We start from the raw sequence: 19,234 nt of genomic DNA, 5'->3' as shown, positions 1-19,234 counted from the left end.
AACGCTGATACCAGAAAACAATGCATGGCATTGTTTGTGCTTATCAAACTCTGCTGGCATTACCCAACATCTAGAGGTGTATTACAACACTCGTAACAGTCTTGAGTGACTGATGTTTGCAGGATGAGAGATGTCAGAAGGGGTACTAAATACAACTCCATGAAAAGCAGCATTTTTATAATTCATAATGTATTCAGAGAACACCGCTCACACAGTGCAAACATTGAAATGGAAATTCAGTGTAATACTTCTGGCAATATCACAAATAGCATGTTTAAGATAAAAAGATACCCCTCTGTGGTAACTTCAGAGAGCAGTGAGAAACGGTGTTCCCTGACGCTAGCGACAGTAACTTCAAAGTTTTAAAACGTCCTTAAAAAACCTTAGCAGCAACAGCATAGCAACGACAAAGAACTCAAACACGCTGTAAAATGTAAACAGAAAAAAAACTTTTGACATTTTAGCAAAAGATCTCCACAATTCATCATGTGTGAACACCGTATTGCTTATAAGACATGTTTCTTCTTATCACATACATTCTTTGTTTTAGTGACTGCCAAAAATAGTCTTACGGGGTAGTTAAGACGCCTGTCTCATTATAGTCACTACGGTATAAATAAGCCCCAGTCATTGTTAAGAGAGCAGTTAAAGTGATTGTCTGCTTGGTGTCATCTCTAGCCCAGTGGTGACAGGTGTACGTCCTGGATGTCAGTGGGAGTGTAGCTGACCTCTGGGCCGGGTGTCCCTGAACGGCAAGCCCCTGGTGCCTGGGGGCAGGGGGGCAGGCTGAGCTCCAGCACACCCTCCAACTGGTCAGAGCAGCAGCAGAGAGACTCCTGTTTGGGGACAGCGCCATAAAGAAAGAGTCTAAGCTGAAAAACATCAATCTCCAGAGTCCTCACCAACCAAGGCCCAGAGAAAACAATGACATTTGTACTATTTGTTTCAAAACCAGTCTGCTTGCTTCCTTGAATAAAGGAGGCCTTTTTTCTGCAGACAAACAAGAAAACAAGGAGGAGCCAGACAAACAAGGAAAATACAGGCATTTGCTTGAAGAGGAAACAGACAAGGTTAAAGAAGGAGCAGCAGGTTTCTAGTTAAATATTCGCCTCACCAGATCAATGGCCAAGATGTTGGCTAGCAACTGCATGAGTGAATCATTGGATAGAGCTCCTTCCAGGAGCTTCAGTCTGCGAATGGCAGCGCCCACACTGGCACAGGCAATAGTGGAGGGCAGGAACACAGAGAATTTAAACTCTAAAGGCAGGGTGATAAACAAGAGATCAGCAGAAAAGTAATACCTTTAGGTTTGACCAGTCTGTTATACTAATCTGCTTAGATGACAGAGCAATTGTCAGACCCACTTTGTGGACAAGGAACATAATACCAAGTGTGCAACAGAAATTAATTTCTTAACAATTGGGAGTTAGTGGTTTGGAGCAGACATCGTTAATCCCTGAGGCAGGATGCCATAGGAGTAGAGGAATGCCGCCCTGACAGACAATAGGAAGTGCTTAAAGACGGTCATTTCCCAAAACCTGAAAATCTAACACTTTAACCCAATGGCTCCAGGCAGGAAAGACGACGAGACAATTAATCAATCTCAGGCAATCCTCTCACCCACACCTCATAGAATAGGTTTCAAAGTCAGGAGTCAGGAATGGGCCGAATCCAGATACAATAAAACAGCCTATTCAAAATGGCCCTGACTGTATCCCAGTGACTGGTTGCCTCGGGCAACCTCGTGGGAGATTCGTGGGAAATCAGGCAGTTGAATGGACGGGCATGGGTCTTTCACACCGCACAATACAGGATTACACAAACTCAGCCCACCCCCCCTACCCCCAAATGAACCGCTGACACATCGTAATCAAAGTTATGGTTGCTGTGTGCCCTTTGTTTGCCTCACACAGAGCCACTTGATTTCTTTGAATAAGTGAAACACAAGCTATTATTAATCAAAGAAGTGCCATGCACAACCTATCATATAGAATAACAAAGAGATGTTTGTTTTTCTATGATACTTGACGTGTAGGCCTAAATGTTTCTGCATTGCTAGAAGCAACAATCACACCGCCATGAGTTACACAATGTCTGACCCTACCTGTGGCTGCCAGTGCAATGTAGGAGTGGACATGCCTGCGCAAGGCATGGAGGTTGTGAGGGATTATGGGTATGCCATGAAGAATTTGCTCCAGGAAGTCAGAGGGTAACACAGAAGCCAGGTCCCACTCTAACCCTGCCACCACCACAAGTTCCCACTGCTGCAAAACAGACACCCACACATTACATTAAATCCATCATAAGCTCCACCTGCTGCATAACAGATAAATACATATGTAGGCTATTACATTAACATAAAACAGGCTCCTACTGACTGAAAAGCAGAACAGAGAACTGAAATTACAGTGTATTCAACCTGCTATTACGAAGTAATAACACACTTATTGACGAGTCAAAGTGCATCAAATGTATCAGCCATTTTATTATACTTATGGCAAAAGCAAATGGAACTTGTAAACAAATCTTGTGTTTACCAGGAGCTCTGACACTGTAATTGCATTGTCAGTGTAGATGCAGAGCTTGCTGGCACTCAGGGGTACCGTCTCTCGCAGTTTTGAGGCCAGGAACATGCAAACAGCACCTAAAAGCTGCAGGTTGGACCTTTGAACAGGGAAGCGACTCAAGTAACAGTCCAGATAGTGGATGGCCAAAGGAAACACCTCTTCCTCACACTTCTGCTCCTCGCAAACCTGTTGGAGGAAATAAGTTTGTTAAACAACGATAAGTAAGGACTGCACTGGTTTCGTGGATAGATTTGTTTCTATACACATGCATATGTTTTCTTGTAGCTTTTTTGTACTGTAGTCCTCCAATGTGTCTCTCTTTTGGTGTTAGTATTTTACCCAATCAGTCCAAGAGAGTCCCTCTTGCTTTCAGGTGCAATGTAGGCTGATGAGTGCATTAGCTACATAAGAAAGCGAACTGAGACAATTAAACTTGGATGACGGTGTTGCAGTGGCATGATGGTGGTCAATGAAAGAATTACATCCAATTTGACAGCAAAATCCTATCACAATTACCACTAACCGTGACCTGAATATTATGTAATTCATTTTGGATATTTTGTCATACATTACCTGTAGCATCCATACTGCCAATATTCTCCGCATATATGGCTGAATGTCTGTCTGAATCGTGCCGAAGTATGATGGTGAGGCCCGACTGGTCTTTTCCAGTGACAGAAGGTTCTGCAATGTTCGATGGTCCCGTGTCAAGGTCGGGTCAGAGCTGGCCCGAAGAGCAGTGGAATTCATATATTCGGTGGTGCTTTCTGAGGCGTCTTGGAATTGTCCATCCTCGTGACACAACAACTCCATTAGAGGGTTGTTGGACAACTTGTGTAGGGTCTCCCTCAGTTAGCAAAGCTTAGCTAACAAACTCAATACGTTAATTGGCGTTGCGAAGACGTTTCTACCTCTGCCCCCGTCTCAGCTAGCTAGCTAACAGAGCAGAAAGTGAATGTATTTTGTCTTGAGTTGTCAAATAGTAGGTCGGGTACCTTTCCTCTAATTCACATTACTTTAATTCGCTAACGTTATATATGTTAAATCTAACGTGCTGAAGCAAGTGAGGTAGCTACGAGTTCTAGCTAGCTGCGAAACCCTATGCACGGTGGGAATTTCTCAAACGCGGCTCGTGCTGTCACACCTTGCACTCATCTGGTAGGCCAGGCCAGGGTAGCTAGCATCTCTGTATTGAATGGGGAAAACAATTATGGCCTTTTTTGTGGATGGTAGCAATACAACTAAAGACATTTTACTTTAAACCACTAAAAACCACTAAAAAAAAACACTAAAAAAACAATTCAATTTATTCAAAAACATGTCAAAAAATTTTTTTTACAGTAACACTTTAATAGTCAGTGCAAGGCCATTGTGGCGGTTTCCAGATCACGGGACTCCGGGTTCTGCAGCTCCTGACGGATCTCTGCAGAAATCTGGGGGGGTGTCTGCAATTTAAGCAGCTCCAGCAGTGCAGCCTTCTGTTCGGAGGCCAGGTCGGCCTTGTAGCGCTGCGCCAGGGTGAGCAGACTTTGGTGCCACAGCACAGGAAGGACACGACCAGGGCATCCAGGACACGGAAGGGCAGGGCGTATTTCTTGTCCAGTAAGAGTCGCAGGAAGATGCTGTTGACTCCATTGTGCTCCATCTCTGCCAGTTAGAGCATGGCAGCACTGCAAAAAAAGAATCAAAGTAATTTGTTTACTGCTTACAGCATTCTTTCCACAGAGGACAAGTTGTGGCAAGCCCTGCTGTTAAACTACCTTTAATACAGTACCATACATTCACATGAATTTACACTTACATGATCTGCGATAGAAGCTGCCACGCTTAAACACCAAGTCCCTAACCAAAGCGGCAAGCCGAGCAATCACATTAGGGCATCATAGATCATACAAAATTGCACACATAATTCAGGTAAAAGAGTCTCTCTTACCTGGAATGCAGTACAGGGATTGAGCACTTTGAGTATGCTGCCAATGATGATAGCCTCACTGAGAGTGCATGTTCCAGATTCACAGAGCGGGATCAGGATGACTGAGTGAGAAAGAGCCAATGTGTGAACACACATCCAGTGACACATGAAACATATGCTGGGTTTAGAGTTAAAGTCGTTAGTTGAAACAAATATTGATAAAATATTGTACAACACATGTTAAATAGATCATGGTTGATCATTGTTATTTACCTTGAGATAAACACTCAAGCTAAGGTAAAGTATCATCGTTTTTTTTATTGGTTAGCGTCAGCTTTTTTGACCCCTCAAACCCTTGCTTTCTTTACTAAGGAACCAAAATAACAGTATAAATCGGGTTAAATCTGCGATCTGATTAGACAATACTGCCACTTAGTGGCAACGACTGTCTTTTTTGGCTGATTGCCAACATGCACTCAAAACAAAATCCAGTATATAGTGAGTATATAATCCTCCTGAGTGGCGCAGTGGTCTAAGGCACTGCATCGCAGTGCTAGCTGTGCCACTAGAGATCCTGGTTCGAATCCAGGCTCTATCGCAGCCGGCCGCGACCGGGAGACTCATGGGCAGCGCACAATTGGCCCAGCGTCGTCCAGGGTAGGGGAGGGAATGGCCGGCAGGGATGTAGCTCAGTTGATAGAGCATGGCGTTTGCAACGCCAGGGTTGTGGGTTCGTTTCCCACGGGGGACCAGTATGAAAAAAAAAAAATGTATTCACTAACTGTAAGTCGCTCTGGATAAGAGCGTCTGCTAATTGACTAAAATGTAAATATAGATACAAATGTTGAATGCCTGACAGCAAAATGTGTATCATTTTAATTACTTTCATTCCACATTATTACATCCTAGCAACCATAAATCTGATTATCAACCAAGTTTTCAGATGATCTACCTGACTATTTCTCTCCTGTTTAATACACGCTCTTGATTTGTCTCATCTTTGAACCATGACCCTGGCATGAAAATACCTTTCTTCAGGGCCATGTACAGGAGGAGGTTTAGTTTTTTATACTCTGCAATGTCATCTCGTATCCTTGGCAGTAGCACCAAGTTGTAGAACAGTTGGGCCATTTGCTTCTTCAAATTGAATGAGAAGTTTCTGTTCAGAAAGAAGACAAATCAGAGTTGGTCATGAATATTCATAAGGTGCCTTCTAATAATTAAATAAACGTTACTGATAGAAGTTAACAAAGCGTCCTCTTAATTTTTATAACATTTATATTTTGTTGCCTGGTACATAGCAGGACCAGTCCAGGTCTCAGGCTCTGTTAAGTACAGAACCTGCTCCCAGTTTGACAGTGCTGGAACAATCTTGAAAGCTTTGGGCAGCTTGCCACTGCGATATCTAGATAGAACCTAGAGCAACAGAGAAAAACAAGTTTATAATATCAGTTGGTAATATTCAGCATCTGACTGTTCTGACTGAAATCTGATGAAGTGGAAAATTACATGTGGCCAAGCAAATGAATACAGCATGGAGCAGGTGCACGGCTTACCTTGTTACCCTGTAAAATTATGCATGTTGTCATTATATTCTATGGCATCTATACTGATCAAAAATATAAACTGAGTTACAGTTCATATAAAGGAAATCAGTCAATTGAAATAAATGCATTAGGCCCTAATCTATGGATTTCACATGTCTGGGAATACAGATATGCATCTGTTGGTCACAGATACCTTTTTTTTTTAAAGGTAGGGGCATGGATCAGAAAACCAGTCAGTATCTGGTGTGACCACCATTTATTTGCCTAATGCAGTGCAACACATATACTAGAACGCGCCAATAGGACATCGCTAGTGCGTGATTGGCTCTGCCCATTTCTTTGCTTGTTCTGCCCACTATGACTCATTTGTTCCCATTGGAAACGACAAGCTGTGGTCTATCTTGGTTTAGTTTTCTTTTCAGGAACTGTTGTGACTAGACACAGATTATCCATTATATTGACGAGATACTAAAGTAGCTGCTTTTACGATTTTTAAAAAATCCTTAAAAAATGAAAGACATCCGGGAGGAGGCACGAGCAGGTGGGACCATTCTAGCCAATGAGAGGGCAGATACGCGTGTGAAAAACAAGTTTTTGTTAGTTTTTTAAGTTATCGGGATGTCACGTGTCCTACTTATATCAGTATATTTGTAACAACCTAAGAATTACAAAACTTATATTCGATCAAATAAGCCATTCATTTTGGGCTCAGTTATCCCTCTCGCTTTGCCTCTTTCTCTCTGGACTTGAATAGAAGAGTACAGCTACGACCAGAAATGACTTTTCGTAGCAGGTTAGGAGAGCGTTGGAGCTAACCCTAACCGGTTTCCTAACCTTAACATAAGCCTCTTAATTCCACGTTAATTATCCTAACCTGCTACGAAAAAGTCACCTTCTGTCGTAGCTGTACTTCCTCTAGTTTAGAACCGGCAGGAACTGGGTCATGGTTAGAAGGGATCCAGCTTTTGTCAAATTAACGTCAGATTTGACTTTTCGTAGCAAGTTAGGAGAATTAACGTAGCAGGTTAGGAGAAATAGGTTAAGATTAGGAAAATGGTTAGGGTTAGCTAAAATGCAAAAAACGACCCAGGTACAGCGGGCAGGAAGCCTGTGCATTTTCATAGTAGGAAAATAACAAACGGCTTAAATCAATGGGGGTGATTTGGTGAGATCTATTGTTTGCTTTTGTTGCTTTCTTATAAAACTTATGAAATATCAATAGTTAGCTAGCTACATAACTTCTCACACCTGGTCTCTTACATGGTCCAAGATCCCATGTGGAAAAACCAGTGATGTATAAGGAATAGGAATTAATTGAATTCTACAGTATTTCAATTAAATGCTTCAAGGACAAAATTACATGTATTTAAGTGTTATTTTCTTGTAGTGGGGACAGTAACATTAGCAATCTCTAAAAAATTATACTTTAAAGAAAATGTTTTTATATATTTAAAATGTTTATGTTTAGCTCACATAATATAATTTAAAAGTAAGTATGCATTAATGTGTCTGTAATAGAATAAACGTGGCAAAAACGAATGTAGACCTTAATAAATTCCTTTCTATAGCTTCCAAAATACTTTTTACAATGGTGGGGGAGTGCCAAGATGGAGGCGCTGTGGCTTCAACACAGAGCCCCCTATTAGTCATCTATTGTATATGTAAATCATTGGGATCAATAGGCAACAATGCACAATTAGTTTACCTGTCACCTGGTTGATTTCCTCCAAGCTTCCTCTCATCTTACATCACCATTCAGATCTGACATTGTTTCAATATCTGATTTTTAATGCTGAACAATATCTTAATGTTATTAACATTTATACTCTGTGTGCTGTATCCCATGCTTAGTGTGTTTTAGGTGCCTTTGGCAGAGGGAAAGAGTGTGCAACAGACAATATAAATTCTGCACAAGAAGTTGGAGCAGTTGGGTGACGTGAAGCAGGAAATATTTACTGTGGACTGTGAGACTTTACCAGCAGTGACTAAAGTTGTACTGCAAAGCTATGACATAAACATGTAATTCATCAGACTACATCCTTCAACTACCCACAACAGCCACCTAATCTTTATTTTCTCTCTCTTTCTCTCTGTTTGTCACAGGCCAGCCCAACAAACTCTTGTATGTGATGCATAACTCAGAAACACCACTGAGCTGCTTAGCCCTGTTTGAAGGGGGTCCCTGCCTGACATGCTCATGATTAAGTTGAAGAGCCACTTCCAGAACGCCAAGGGGCAGAAGGTAGAGAGCTGTGGCTCCCGCTACCGCTATTGTGATTTCCTGATAAAGGTTGGCGCGGTAAAAATGTGCTCCAGTGCGAGGGTCATTTCAGTAGAGGTGAGTGGTCTGTACAGCGAATGAACACAAAGGAGGGTAAAGGGGATGTTCGATCTGTCTCACTTTTTCTAAACTGACATCCACAATCAAATCTATGTGTGTTTGTTTGGGTAGAGTACTGCCCCTGTGTGGTCCATGGGGACTGCTGGAACCTGATGAAAGAGTTTATGCAAAGCTTCCTTTTTGCCCAGCATCCCGGAGCCGCCCTCTGTGTTTGCCACCAAGCCTGAGGGCCTTTATGCGCCAGCGGACTGTGTTGACACCATGAACTGAAGTTGTTCAGCAAAGTGCGCAAACAGCAGGAGCTCCCAGGGACCACACTTTGTCACATGCTTCATAGACAACAGGTGTAGACTAACAGTGAAATACTTACTTACGGGTCCTTTTCCAACAATGCAGAGTTAAAGATAAGAAGAAAAAATAATAATACACAGTGAATAACTAATAAAAATAATGAGTAAAAATACCATGGCTATACACTGAGTGTACAAAGCATTAACGTACATAGCTACCTCAATTAGCGAAATGCTTGTCATACTCACCACATACGCTGCTGCTATTCACTTTACCCCTACCGATATGTACAGTACATAGCTACCTCAATTACCATGTACCCCTGCATATGACAAGCATTTCGCTACACCTGCAATAACATCTGCTAAACACGTGTATGTGACAAATACAATTTGATTTGATTTGATTTGAAACTGTGAGTGTGGTGTCAGTATGTAATGTGTGGGGTGGTAGGTAGCCTAGTGGTTAAGAGCGTTGGATCAGTAACTGAAAGGTCTCTGGTTTGAATCCCTGAGCCGACTAGGTGAAAAATCTGTCCATGTGCCCTTGACCAAGGCACTTCACCATAATTGCTCCTGTCTACTAAAGTGTGGGTAGAGTCCAGTGTGTGCATAGTCAGAGTAAGTGCAAAAAAGGGTCAGTTGTCATACCAAGCGGTGATGCAGCCAGTCACCACCTGGGGGCGGCCCGTCAGGAAGTCCAGGATCCAGTTGCAGAGGGAGGTGTTCAGTCCCAGGGACCTTAGTGACAAAGATTGTTATAACTAAATTAAGATAGACCACAGCTTGTCGTTTCCAATGGGAACAAATGAGTCATAGTGGGCAGAACAAGCAAGGAGGTGGGCAGAGCCAAGCACGCACTAGCGATATCCTATTGGCGAGTTCTAGTATGCATCTAAGTATTTCCGTTAGGGAACACCTACTCTGTGAAGTGCGCATGTGCAATAACGCCATATTTGGGAGTGAGTGGAAACGCCAACCGGATGCTTCACATGTATACATCCAGTGAAATATCAGTCTCATTGTTCTATCTGTGTTAGTGATGCGCTTCGGAGGGCGCGATGGTGTTGAACGCTGAGCTGTAGTCAATGAACGGCATTCTCACGCAGCTGTCCGTTTTGTCCAAGTGGGAAAGGGCAGTGTGAAGTGCAATAGTGATTGCATCATCTGTGGATATGTTGGGGCGGTATGCGAATTGGAGTGGGTCTGGGATGATGGTGTTGATGTGAGCCATGACCAGCTTTTCAAAGCATTTCATGGCTACAGATGTTTGTGCTACAAGCTATAAGTCATTTACACAGGCTAACTTGGCAGCAGGAAAGGTATGTACTGAGCGTTAGTACAGCAACTCAAACGGATCAAAGGCTTTCACAACCACTGCAAGGAATATCTCATGCTAAAAATGAGATCAAAACCTTATTGTAGTCTGAACTCTTGACAGAATAATGCTGTCCCAAATGTCTTGTGGATTGTCTTTATGAGTAATCGGTTTGAAGAACCGTCATTTTAGATACTAACGTTGTATCTGGGGTGTATTCATTAGTCGGATTCCGTTGCAAAACGTTTGGCCTGTTGTAAAACGTTTTGCAACGGAAACCGTTTACCGTTTACTCTAGGAACCCAACGTGAGCAAACATAACCAAACGGGGAGGGCCCTACCTGGATTTGACTGATATAAACTCTTTTTCGTTGAAAAACGTTTTCCGTTTGGAGTGAACGGTTTCTGTTGCAAAACCTTTGCAACAGACAAAACGTTTTGCAACAGAATCGGCGTAATGAATGCACCCCTGGGCTTTATGGTCCTATTTATAGTTGGTTATTTTAATACAAATGTTGTCTAACAAAACACTCAATAAACATATTTTTGTCAATATCAAATTGATTATGTTCCTGATTAACCATATACATATGTTGTGTATATTGTCGCTGGTGTTTTTCACCAACTACAGTCAGTCCTGTCATGAATGGTTTACTAGTGACTATTTCAGCTGTTATGATTGGGAAAAGCATGCCATACTAATGAATTGAAATAAATCAATGATTGTGCTAATAATAATGCATCAGTCTCCAGGTGAAAAGCCATATGCCTTATAAAAATGGCATTGGGTTTACCAACTGAGCTCAAATAATGTGGACTACTGTGGGCTTTCTGCTCACAGGATCTTTTCACGACCAACTTAATGAATGCCACCTCGTGTACCAATGAGAGCTAAAGCTCGACGGAAAAGTGATCAGTTCAATCCAATCAGAATGAGTTGATTCTAGGACGGATATGGTTCGGTTGTCTCGAGATTTGTGACAGCTTTCGCGTGCAGACGATGGCGGTAAATAGAAGCAAATGTTGTTGTTTTTTACAAATACAACAAACAGTTATTTTATGGATCAACTAGCTAGCTACTGACATTGTCGTGTACTTTTTTGTCAACCTCAGAAATGTAGGGGTTCATATGTTTTCATATGTTTTCTGAGAATTTGTGACTTTATTCTAGGTTGACCTCCCGGTGTTTTGTTTGAAGATTTACTCAAAAGTTGATATCCGACACATTTAACTTGGTTTACATTGCGGCTCCGTGGACGCTAGCTAGTTACCTGGCAAAACGTCAGTGATTTCCCCCCCACCCCCCGTTGTCAATCATATTAACCCGAAGTTATTGAGTGTTCGCAAGAAAGTGTGTTTCAGACTAGTCTTTGTTCTGATAGCAAGCCTAGCTAGTGATGCTAGCTAGCCATCAGGCTATTTATTCTGTATGTATTGTCTTAAATTGAAGAAAAAACACCGGCATACATAGGGACACAGTTATGAGGTGAAGGACATTTACGTTTTCATTTTATTTGATCACAATGTCGGCTATTGTACCATTAGCCGAATGATTATGAAGAAATACAGTGAAGAATGGGTAACTTCGCTAGCTAACGTTACCAACAAGTAGCTAACTAGCTAACGTTATCTGTATTGCCAATAGTATTGGCGAGTTAGCTGGCTATATAACAAAACAGGCAACAATAAGTTCGAGCTTGCTAAATGAACAAGAACAACACACTCTCTAACCCACTTCGGCTGGAGGGAGTAACTAACGTTAACTACATTTTCATTGTGTTACAAGCCGAGTGGCAACGTTATGGAAAAACTGGTGCCATTTGGCAAGCATTGTACCAGACGCTAGCTAGCATATAGCACAGTTTGAATCGAGTCCATTGATTGGTCGCCAACCCGACACATGTTGGCCAGTGAGGCTAGTTCGCTAACTAGCAAACTGCAGAAAAGATGTTCTATGCAGTTTGACCCCTTTGTTTGTTATCATGGATAAATCGATTTGTTCTTTATTTTAAGGCAGTCTAACTAGTTAATAACGTGTTTAACGGCTAAACTCAATTGCCTAACTTAATTTGTTTACAAGCAGTGTTACATTCTGCTAAGAAACTGAACAGCAGAATTTAACACTGCTTGTAAATGGCCACAGTTAGCAAGTTATATGCTATAAGTTTGTTAGAAATATATTTATTTTGCTACAAAATGTGGCTCTTTACCTGTAAAGTGTTATGTATAGAACTAGCTATATAAGCACCATTTATTTTCCTCCTTTTTATTCTCAGTTTATTCAGGATCCTGAACCAGACATGAGTGAAGCTGACTGAATGCACCTGGGAAGGGCCCTTTTCATATGTCGAAAGAGCACTGACTTACATCAGCACAGTGTTTTTACAGTAAGTAAAACAAGCCTACATGGTGAACAAGTTCATATTTTGGGGCCTTAAAATCCTTTCCACATGCTACACCATTTTGCTTTAATATAGAGCACACATTTTGCGTTTGGCATATCTAAAATGAAGTGGTTGAATTCTATCCCTGTGATGTACTGAAGTTTATCTGTTTCCCTCCTGCAGGATGAACTGCTGCTTGGCACAGGGGTGTGTGTCCTGACGCTGTGGGCAGGCACATGTGCATCTGGAGAGATGGACCGCTGTAAACATGTGGGACGCCTTCGCCTGGGCCACGACCACTCCATCCTCAACCCACAGAAATGGCGCTGCGTGGACTGCTGCACCACCGAGTCCGTGTGGGCCTGCCTCAAGTGCTCCCATGTGGCCTGTGGCCGCTTCATGGAAGAGCACTCCCTCAAACACTTCCAGGAGTCACGCCACCCCCTGGCCATGGAGGTGCGGGAGCTGGATGTCTTTTGCTTCGCCTGTGGGGACTATGTGCTCAACGACAACGCTGAGGGAGACCTCAAGCTCCTGCGGGGAGCACTGTCCACTGTGCGCAGCTCTGGAAGGCGCTCCCTGCGCTCCTCTGCAGGGGTGGGCGAGGGCGGGCCTCAACCTGCCATGCAAATGGCCCTGTGGCACCGCAGGAAGGTGCTGCTGGGGAAGATGCTGCACCACTGGAGGAGCCGGCAGCAGCAGGAGCAGAGCCAGCGGGAGGAGAAACTCGAGCAGGAGAAGGAGGAGGTCCGGCGCCAAAAGAACGAGGTGAAGAGGAGACTCATGGGAGAGCTTGACAATTTGCAGCCGAGGAAGAGTGCCAGGCTGCTCACCCAGGCGCCCCGCTCAACCATTACACTTATCCCCCTGAAGTTCCGCGACCCTCCGGAGCGTCTGCCTCCACCCAAGAAGCCCTCCCTTCTATCCCTGAAACCCCCCAGCAACGGCAGGACTCGTAAACTCAGAGTGCGGAGGTACTACTCCCATAAGGCAACCCATCGGAGACTGGCCCCGGGGGTCACAGGGCTACGCAACCTTGGGAACACGTGCTACATGAACTCTATCTTACAGGTGCTGAGCCACCTGCAGAAATTCAGGGAGTGCTTCCTCACATTGGACATGTGTGAGACTGAGGAGCTGCTGGCCAAGACTAACCAGGGTGTGGCGGGGGCTGTGGTGGGGGGTGGTAGTGTAGCCACATCAGTCTGCCCTCTGGGACGTGGCATGGGAAAGGCAGGCATAGGGGGTCTGCCCACGGGCAGCAAGCAGAACTCGCCACCCTGCCTAAACACAGCAGAGCTGGTTCAGCCCAAGGAGCCGCGCACTTCCACCCGCCAGCAGATGTCACTGTGCCATGAGCTGCACACACTGTTCAGGGTCATGTGGTCGGGCCGCTGGTCGCTGGTGTCGCCCTTTGCCATGCTGCACTCTGTGTGGAACCTGATCCCGGCGTTCCGTGGCTACGACCAACAGGACGCCCAGGAGTTCCTGTGTGAGCTGCTGGACAAGGTGCAGCAGGAGCTGGAGTCAGAGGGCAGCAAGCGCAGGATCGTCATCCCCATCACCCAGAGGAAGCTCTCCAAGCAGGTGCTCAAGGTCCTCAACACCATCTTTCACGGGCAGCTACTCAGCCAGGTAAAGGTCTCTACTCATTCCCATGGCAATTGTACACAACACATTAATTTAGGTTTGACCTTCAACACCCTATCATGGCTAAAGGTAAATCACAAGGATGTTTAAGCTCTTTCTACTCTATACCATTCTGACTTTAGACCAGGTTTTCTCTACTCTTATACTAGTTGATTGCTGGATTTCACTCCAGCTGAGCATTTTTTAAAGAGCTACCTATTGCTTTTTATAGAGCCTTTTTTCTAAGTCTCAAGTCAAGCAGGACAATAGTTGCTCTCCAGCACCAGGACTAAGGCGTGTCAGCTCTGTCAGATTTTTCAACTAATAAGCCCTTGTTAAAATGTTTGCTTGGTTATCCCTGCATCTGTCCAGGTGACGTGTCTGTCCTGTAAGCACAAGTCAAACACGGTGGAGCCGTTCTGGGACCTGTCCCTGGAGTTCCCGGAGCGCTACCACAGCATGGAGAAGGGCTCGGCTGCATCTCTGGCCTACCAGCGCAGCTGCTCCCTCACTGAGATGCTGGCCAAGTTCACTGAGACAGAGGCCCTGGAGGGCAGCATCTATGCCTGCAACCACTGCAACAGTTAGTACTGGCATAGAAACAAATCTGTCTGTTTGTGGAATAGACAAATCCTCTTGGACAATGTTTTTCTATAGTTTTTATTCAGCTATTTGACCAGAATCATGAAATCAAATAATTGTATTTGTCACATGCTTTCGTAAACAACAGGTGTAGACAAATCATGGTTAGGGAATTCGGCCTATTGTGTGTTTCTTTCATTTTGGGCTAGATTTTATTTGACAAATTAGTCAATTGGTGGATAATTAAAGTGAAACTGAGTTTGTGTTTTCGGGTAATCACAATATAGTTCTGCTTTTTCTGGGTGATCCCATCCTATACCTCCATCACACAAATGTTACACGTCTGTAACGTATGTTTTCTATTTGTCAGGGAAAAGGCGAAAGACGTCCCACAAGCCCCTGGTTCTGTCAGAGGCATGTAAGCAGCTGCTGATCTACCGCCTACCTCAGGTTCTACGGCTGCACCTCAAACGCTTCAGGTTAGCCCTGAACTTTAGTCCATACTGCTCATTCAGAGCATTTATTACATTTGCAGGAAGACTTTATTTTCACACACCCAGTTGGTCTACTGAATTTGAAGACTTTGTCTGCTTACACAGTCAAGATTTACACCCACCACTTTGTCTATCGCGTCTGTCCTTGTTAGTTTCCTAAATGTATGCTGTTGCATGTTATGGTACTGTCTTATCTTGTGGTTTATTTGGTATGATATATTTTTTTCTGTGAATTGTAACAGGGACAACCATAAGTTAACCTTTCCTTGTTGTGTGACAGATGGTCAGGCCGGAACCACAGGGAAAAGATTGGCGTCCATGTGGCTTTTGACCAGGTTTTGAACATAGAGCCCTACTGCTGCACAGACTCTGGTCAGTCGGTCCACAGAGAGGGCTACACCTACGACCTGTCTGCTGTAGTCATGCACCATGGGAAAGGCTTTGGCTCCGGGCACTACACTGCATACTGCTACAACACAGAGGGAGGTGAGTGGGACCAAGATACCAGAAACTAGCATCAAAGCTAACAACTCTGGCTTAGAATAGCCTAACTGGTACATTTTAGGCTGATTTGTCATGTGGACATTTCAGATTTTGAAAACATGATGAGTTGGTAGAAATTATAGTTTTGTATAGTACAGTTGGTTCTCATAAACAGTTTGCTCCGAGTATAACCTTATACTGTGAGATTACATGAGTTTCTGTTGAGACTAGGTGGCACAGTTTACCAATCCGTAACCAGCCCTGTGTGTGTGTTTCCAGGTTTCTGGGTCCACTGTAATGACTCTGAGATGAACGTGTGCAGCGTGGAGGAGGTGTGCAACACTCAGGCCTACATTCTGTTCTATACCCAGAGGTCTGCCTAGGCCCATCTCCCTCCCACACTTACACCCTACACCAGGGTGTACTGTCTGCCTGGACTCAACAACCAGGCCCATCTGCCAAGGCCTGGCCTGGGGGACCGAGACCTACATCTAGGTTTGTTGCCTAGAGGTCTGCCTGGGCATTTTACACTCCATCTACTAGGCTACATCCTGGTTTACACCTAGATGTGTGTCCGGGCTTGAAACAACTCAGCCCACATTCGTTGAGTCTGGTAGGCTAACAGCCATGTGAGAGCTACTGAACGTTGTACCACAAGGGAAGGCAATGTTGATCCTGGAATGTGGCAGTGTCCGCAAAGTTTTTTGCTCTATCCAGTCTTAAGACCAGCTTTTGATAATGATGATGAATTGCATATATGGTTAGATATATATTTCACCAGGTGTCAAAGTGCTTTACATTGTATAGGAGGTAACTTGCCTCGTCCTCCACCAATGTTTATTATCTCCCTCCTGGGGTGATGAACAGCAGCCATTTGGAGTGGAATAGGAATCGTCCTGTGACTAAACTAATGGAGTTTGTCATTGTGGCTCAGGAACGGAGATGATCGATTGCATCAGGTGCTTCAGAGCCTGGGTGGATTACGAGCCAGCAGATACTATCAGACACTCCAGAACCAATGTTGCCTAGCCTACCTCTGTTCTGTATTCTCAACCACAATGAGATGTCAGCCAAGAGCATTTTAGTCTCCAACCCAGTGTCATCTGTATCTCACTATGACCTCTTGTTCTTACACGTTCTGCTGTGGATATCTCAGGCTTGATGGCCTTGGTTTGGGCCAACGGCATGAACAGGGATAGATGGTGTGTAGATATTCCTGTGTGTACTCTGTTTCCCTACCTTGAACGGAGGTATTGGGTTGTGTGGCAGGCAGCCACTTTGAATGTGGATGGAAACTTTATTGAGCCAACTGGCGTCATGCTGCACCTTTATGGAGGAGGGGCTTAGGTTATTGATCCCATGATCAATGGGCTTCTTCTGATCTTTTATTGACTTCTGTATCCTGTGGCAGCTCTCTTCTCCTACCTTAATTGTAGAGGCTAGTTTGTGCTCTGGTTGGAGTCTGATGTACTGTATCTCTGTTCATGGATAGAAATAGATGGAAGAATGGACTGAGAGATTGAGGAGTGTGTTGTTGGGATAAGAGGGGTACCCATTTTACGAGTGGAGCACATGCAAGCAATATACGTGTGACATCATGACATGAAATCAAGATCAAATCAGGAATTCTTCAGCTTTGTAATACAATGTTTTTTTTCTTCTACTCTGCTGTTTCTATTTGGGGTCTTTTAAAGTAACTGCCCAGTGAAAATCTGACTTTTAAAAGTTATACTGAGCAAAAATAGAAACGCAACATGTAAAGTATTGGTCCCATGTTTCATGATCTGAAATAAAAGATCCCAGAAATTTTCCATGCGCACAAAAAGGTTATTTCTCTCAAATGTGGTCCACAAATTTATTTACATCCCTGTTAGTGAGCATTTCAACTTTACCAAGATAATCCATCCACCTGACAGGTGTGGCATATCAAGAAGCTGATTAAACAGCATGATTATTACACAGGAGCACCTTGTGCTGGGGACAATAAAAGGCCACTAAAATGTGCAGTTTTGTCACACAACACAATGCCACAGATGTCTCAAGTTTTGAGGGAGTGTGCAATTGGCAGGCTGACTGCAGGAATGCCCACCAGAGCTGTTGCCAGAGACTTGAATGTTCATTTCTCTATCATAAGCCGTTTTAGAGAACAGGCCTCACAAACGCAGACCAAGTGTAACCACGCCAGCCCAGGACCTCCACATCCGATCTCTTCACCTGTGGGATCGTCTGAGACCAGCCACCCGGACAGCTGATGAAACTGTGGGTTTGCACAACCGAAGAATTTCTGCACAAACGTTCAGAAACCGTCTCAGGGAAGCTCATCTGCGGCCTCGTCGTCCTCACCAGGGTCTTGACCTGACTGCAGTTCGGCGTCGTAACCGACTTCAGTGGGCAAATGCTCACCTTCAATGGCCACTGGCACACTGGAGAAGTGTGCTCTTTTTTTTTTTAAGGTGTCTGTGACCAACAGATGCATATCTGTATTCCCAGTCGTGAAATCCATAGATTAGGGCCTAATTAATTTATTTCAATTGACTGATTTCCTTATATGAACTGTAACTCAGTAATGTCTTTGAAATTGTTTCATGTTGCGTTTTATTTTTGTGTAATATTCTGTTAACTCCTATCCAGTTAATGTTGACTCATCCTATACTTGTATTTGTGGCCGAATAATACATTGAAGAAAAAACACTTTTAAAAACCCCACCTAAAACTTGTATCACAGAGTTTCTAAACCCAGAGGCTCAACATCATGAGACGTCCAGGAACGCTTGCGAAACAGACCAGACCAGGTTGGGGTTTGAGAAGCCAATGAGAGAAGTGAAAAATTCTTCCTTAGTTGTTTATTTTCTCAATTTAAAGGCACAAACTAGATTTGAGCCAATGTCTTAAGTAGTTGAACATGTTATTACTCCAACATCGCCTACAAGTGTAATCGTGGATTTATATTGGAGAAGCAGTTTTTGCCTATCTTCGTACTGTCTTTGCTTGTATCTCAAACAGACTGTTTAAAAAAATGCTATTTCCTCATAGAACATGTCATCTCCCTGAGGAGGATGAGCTGGCCAATCAGCGGTCTACTTAATGACCAGTATACGCCCACCCCATTCTGTCGTTGGGTTACGCCCACACCATTCCAAAACAGAAAAGCTGCTTTTTAACATACTTAATTACAAATAGTTGTTTTTATTTCTCCCTAATTTCGATCTTGTCTCAGCGCTGCAACTCCCCAACAGGCTCAGGAGGTGGAGTCATGCATCCTCCGAAACATGACCCACCTAACCGTGCTCCTTAACACCCGTCAGCTTAACCTGGAAGCCAGCCGCACCAATGTGTCGTAGGAAACACTGTTCAACTGGCGACTGGGGTCAGCCTGCAGGCACCCGGCCTGCCACAAGGAGTCGCTAGGGGCCAAACCCTCTAACCCGGACAATTGTGCGCCGTCCTATGGGATTCCCGGCCACGGCCGGTTGTGGAACAGCCCGGGAATGAACCCAGGTCTGTAGTTACACCTCTAGCACTGCGATGCAGTGCCTTAGACCGCTGTGCCACTCAGGAGGACCCAATTACAATTTTTTAGAAGGAAATCTATTTTACTCATATTGTAAGTAATTATAGGTCATATTTCATAGACATCTAGAAATGCTGGGCAGTTACTTTAATAGTTTGGCAGGTAATGAAGAGATA

At 43.9% G+C, this 19,234-nt stretch overlaps 3 protein-coding genes and 1 pseudogene across 5 annotated transcripts; 2 read left to right on the top strand and 2 right to left on the bottom strand.

The window, feature by feature from the left end:
* Positions 1–17: 17 nt before the first annotated feature.
* Positions 18–3,808, bottom strand: LOC121577651 (G1/S-specific cyclin-D2). The gene is made up of 5 exons (XM_041891418.2): positions 3,141–3,808; positions 2,538–2,753; positions 2,105–2,264; positions 1,115–1,257; positions 18–836 (listed from the first exon to the last, which is right to left on the bottom strand). Exons 1-5 carry the CDS (start codon positions 3,378–3,380, stop codon positions 675–677), a joined length of 921 nt encoding a protein of 306 aa, XP_041747352.1. The 5' UTR covers positions 3,381–3,808; the 3' UTR covers positions 18–674.
* Positions 3,809–3,922: 114 nt separating this feature from the next.
* Positions 3,923–4,708, bottom strand: LOC121578780 (bystin-like). Its single transcript, XM_041893161.1, has 2 exons — positions 4,501–4,708; positions 3,923–4,237 (listed from the first exon to the last, which is right to left on the bottom strand). The coding sequence occupies exons 1-2, from the start codon at positions 4,645–4,647 to the stop codon at positions 3,923–3,925; spliced, it is 462 nt and encodes a 153-aa protein (XP_041749095.1). The 5' UTR covers positions 4,648–4,708.
* Positions 4,709–7,098: 2,390 nt separating this feature from the next.
* Positions 7,099–8,738, top strand: LOC123492072 (annotated as a pseudogene).
* A 1,114-nt stretch (positions 8,739–9,852) lies between these two features.
* LOC121577649 (ubiquitin carboxyl-terminal hydrolase 49-like) lies at positions 9,853–17,358 on the top strand. Of its 3 annotated transcripts, none has more exons than XM_041891415.1 (7): positions 9,853–9,979; positions 12,252–12,362; positions 12,543–13,994; positions 14,361–14,571; positions 14,941–15,049; positions 15,345–15,550; positions 15,827–17,358. In XM_041891415.1, exons 2-7 carry the CDS (start codon positions 12,294–12,296, stop codon positions 15,928–15,930), a joined length of 2,151 nt encoding a protein of 716 aa, XP_041747349.1. In that variant the 5' UTR covers positions 9,853–9,979; positions 12,252–12,293; the 3' UTR covers positions 15,931–17,358. The 3 variants fall into 3 exon arrangements, with proteins under 3 accessions (XP_041747349.1, XP_041747348.1, XP_041747350.1); XM_041891414.1 differs by lacking the exon at positions 9,853–9,979 and adding an exon at positions 10,881–10,981; XM_041891416.2 differs by lacking the exon at positions 9,853–9,979 and adding an exon at positions 10,988–11,461.
* Positions 17,359–19,234: the final 1,876 nt, after the last annotated feature.

The sequence above is a fragment of the Coregonus clupeaformis genome, chromosome 12 (genome assembly GCF_020615455.1).
Source record: "Coregonus clupeaformis isolate EN_2021a chromosome 12, ASM2061545v1, whole genome shotgun sequence".
NCBI classification, from domain to species: Eukaryota; Metazoa; Chordata; class Actinopteri; order Salmoniformes; family Salmonidae; genus Coregonus; species Coregonus clupeaformis.
Note: the sequence above shows the minus strand (reverse complement) of the source record. Positions and strands in the feature narration are given on the sequence as shown.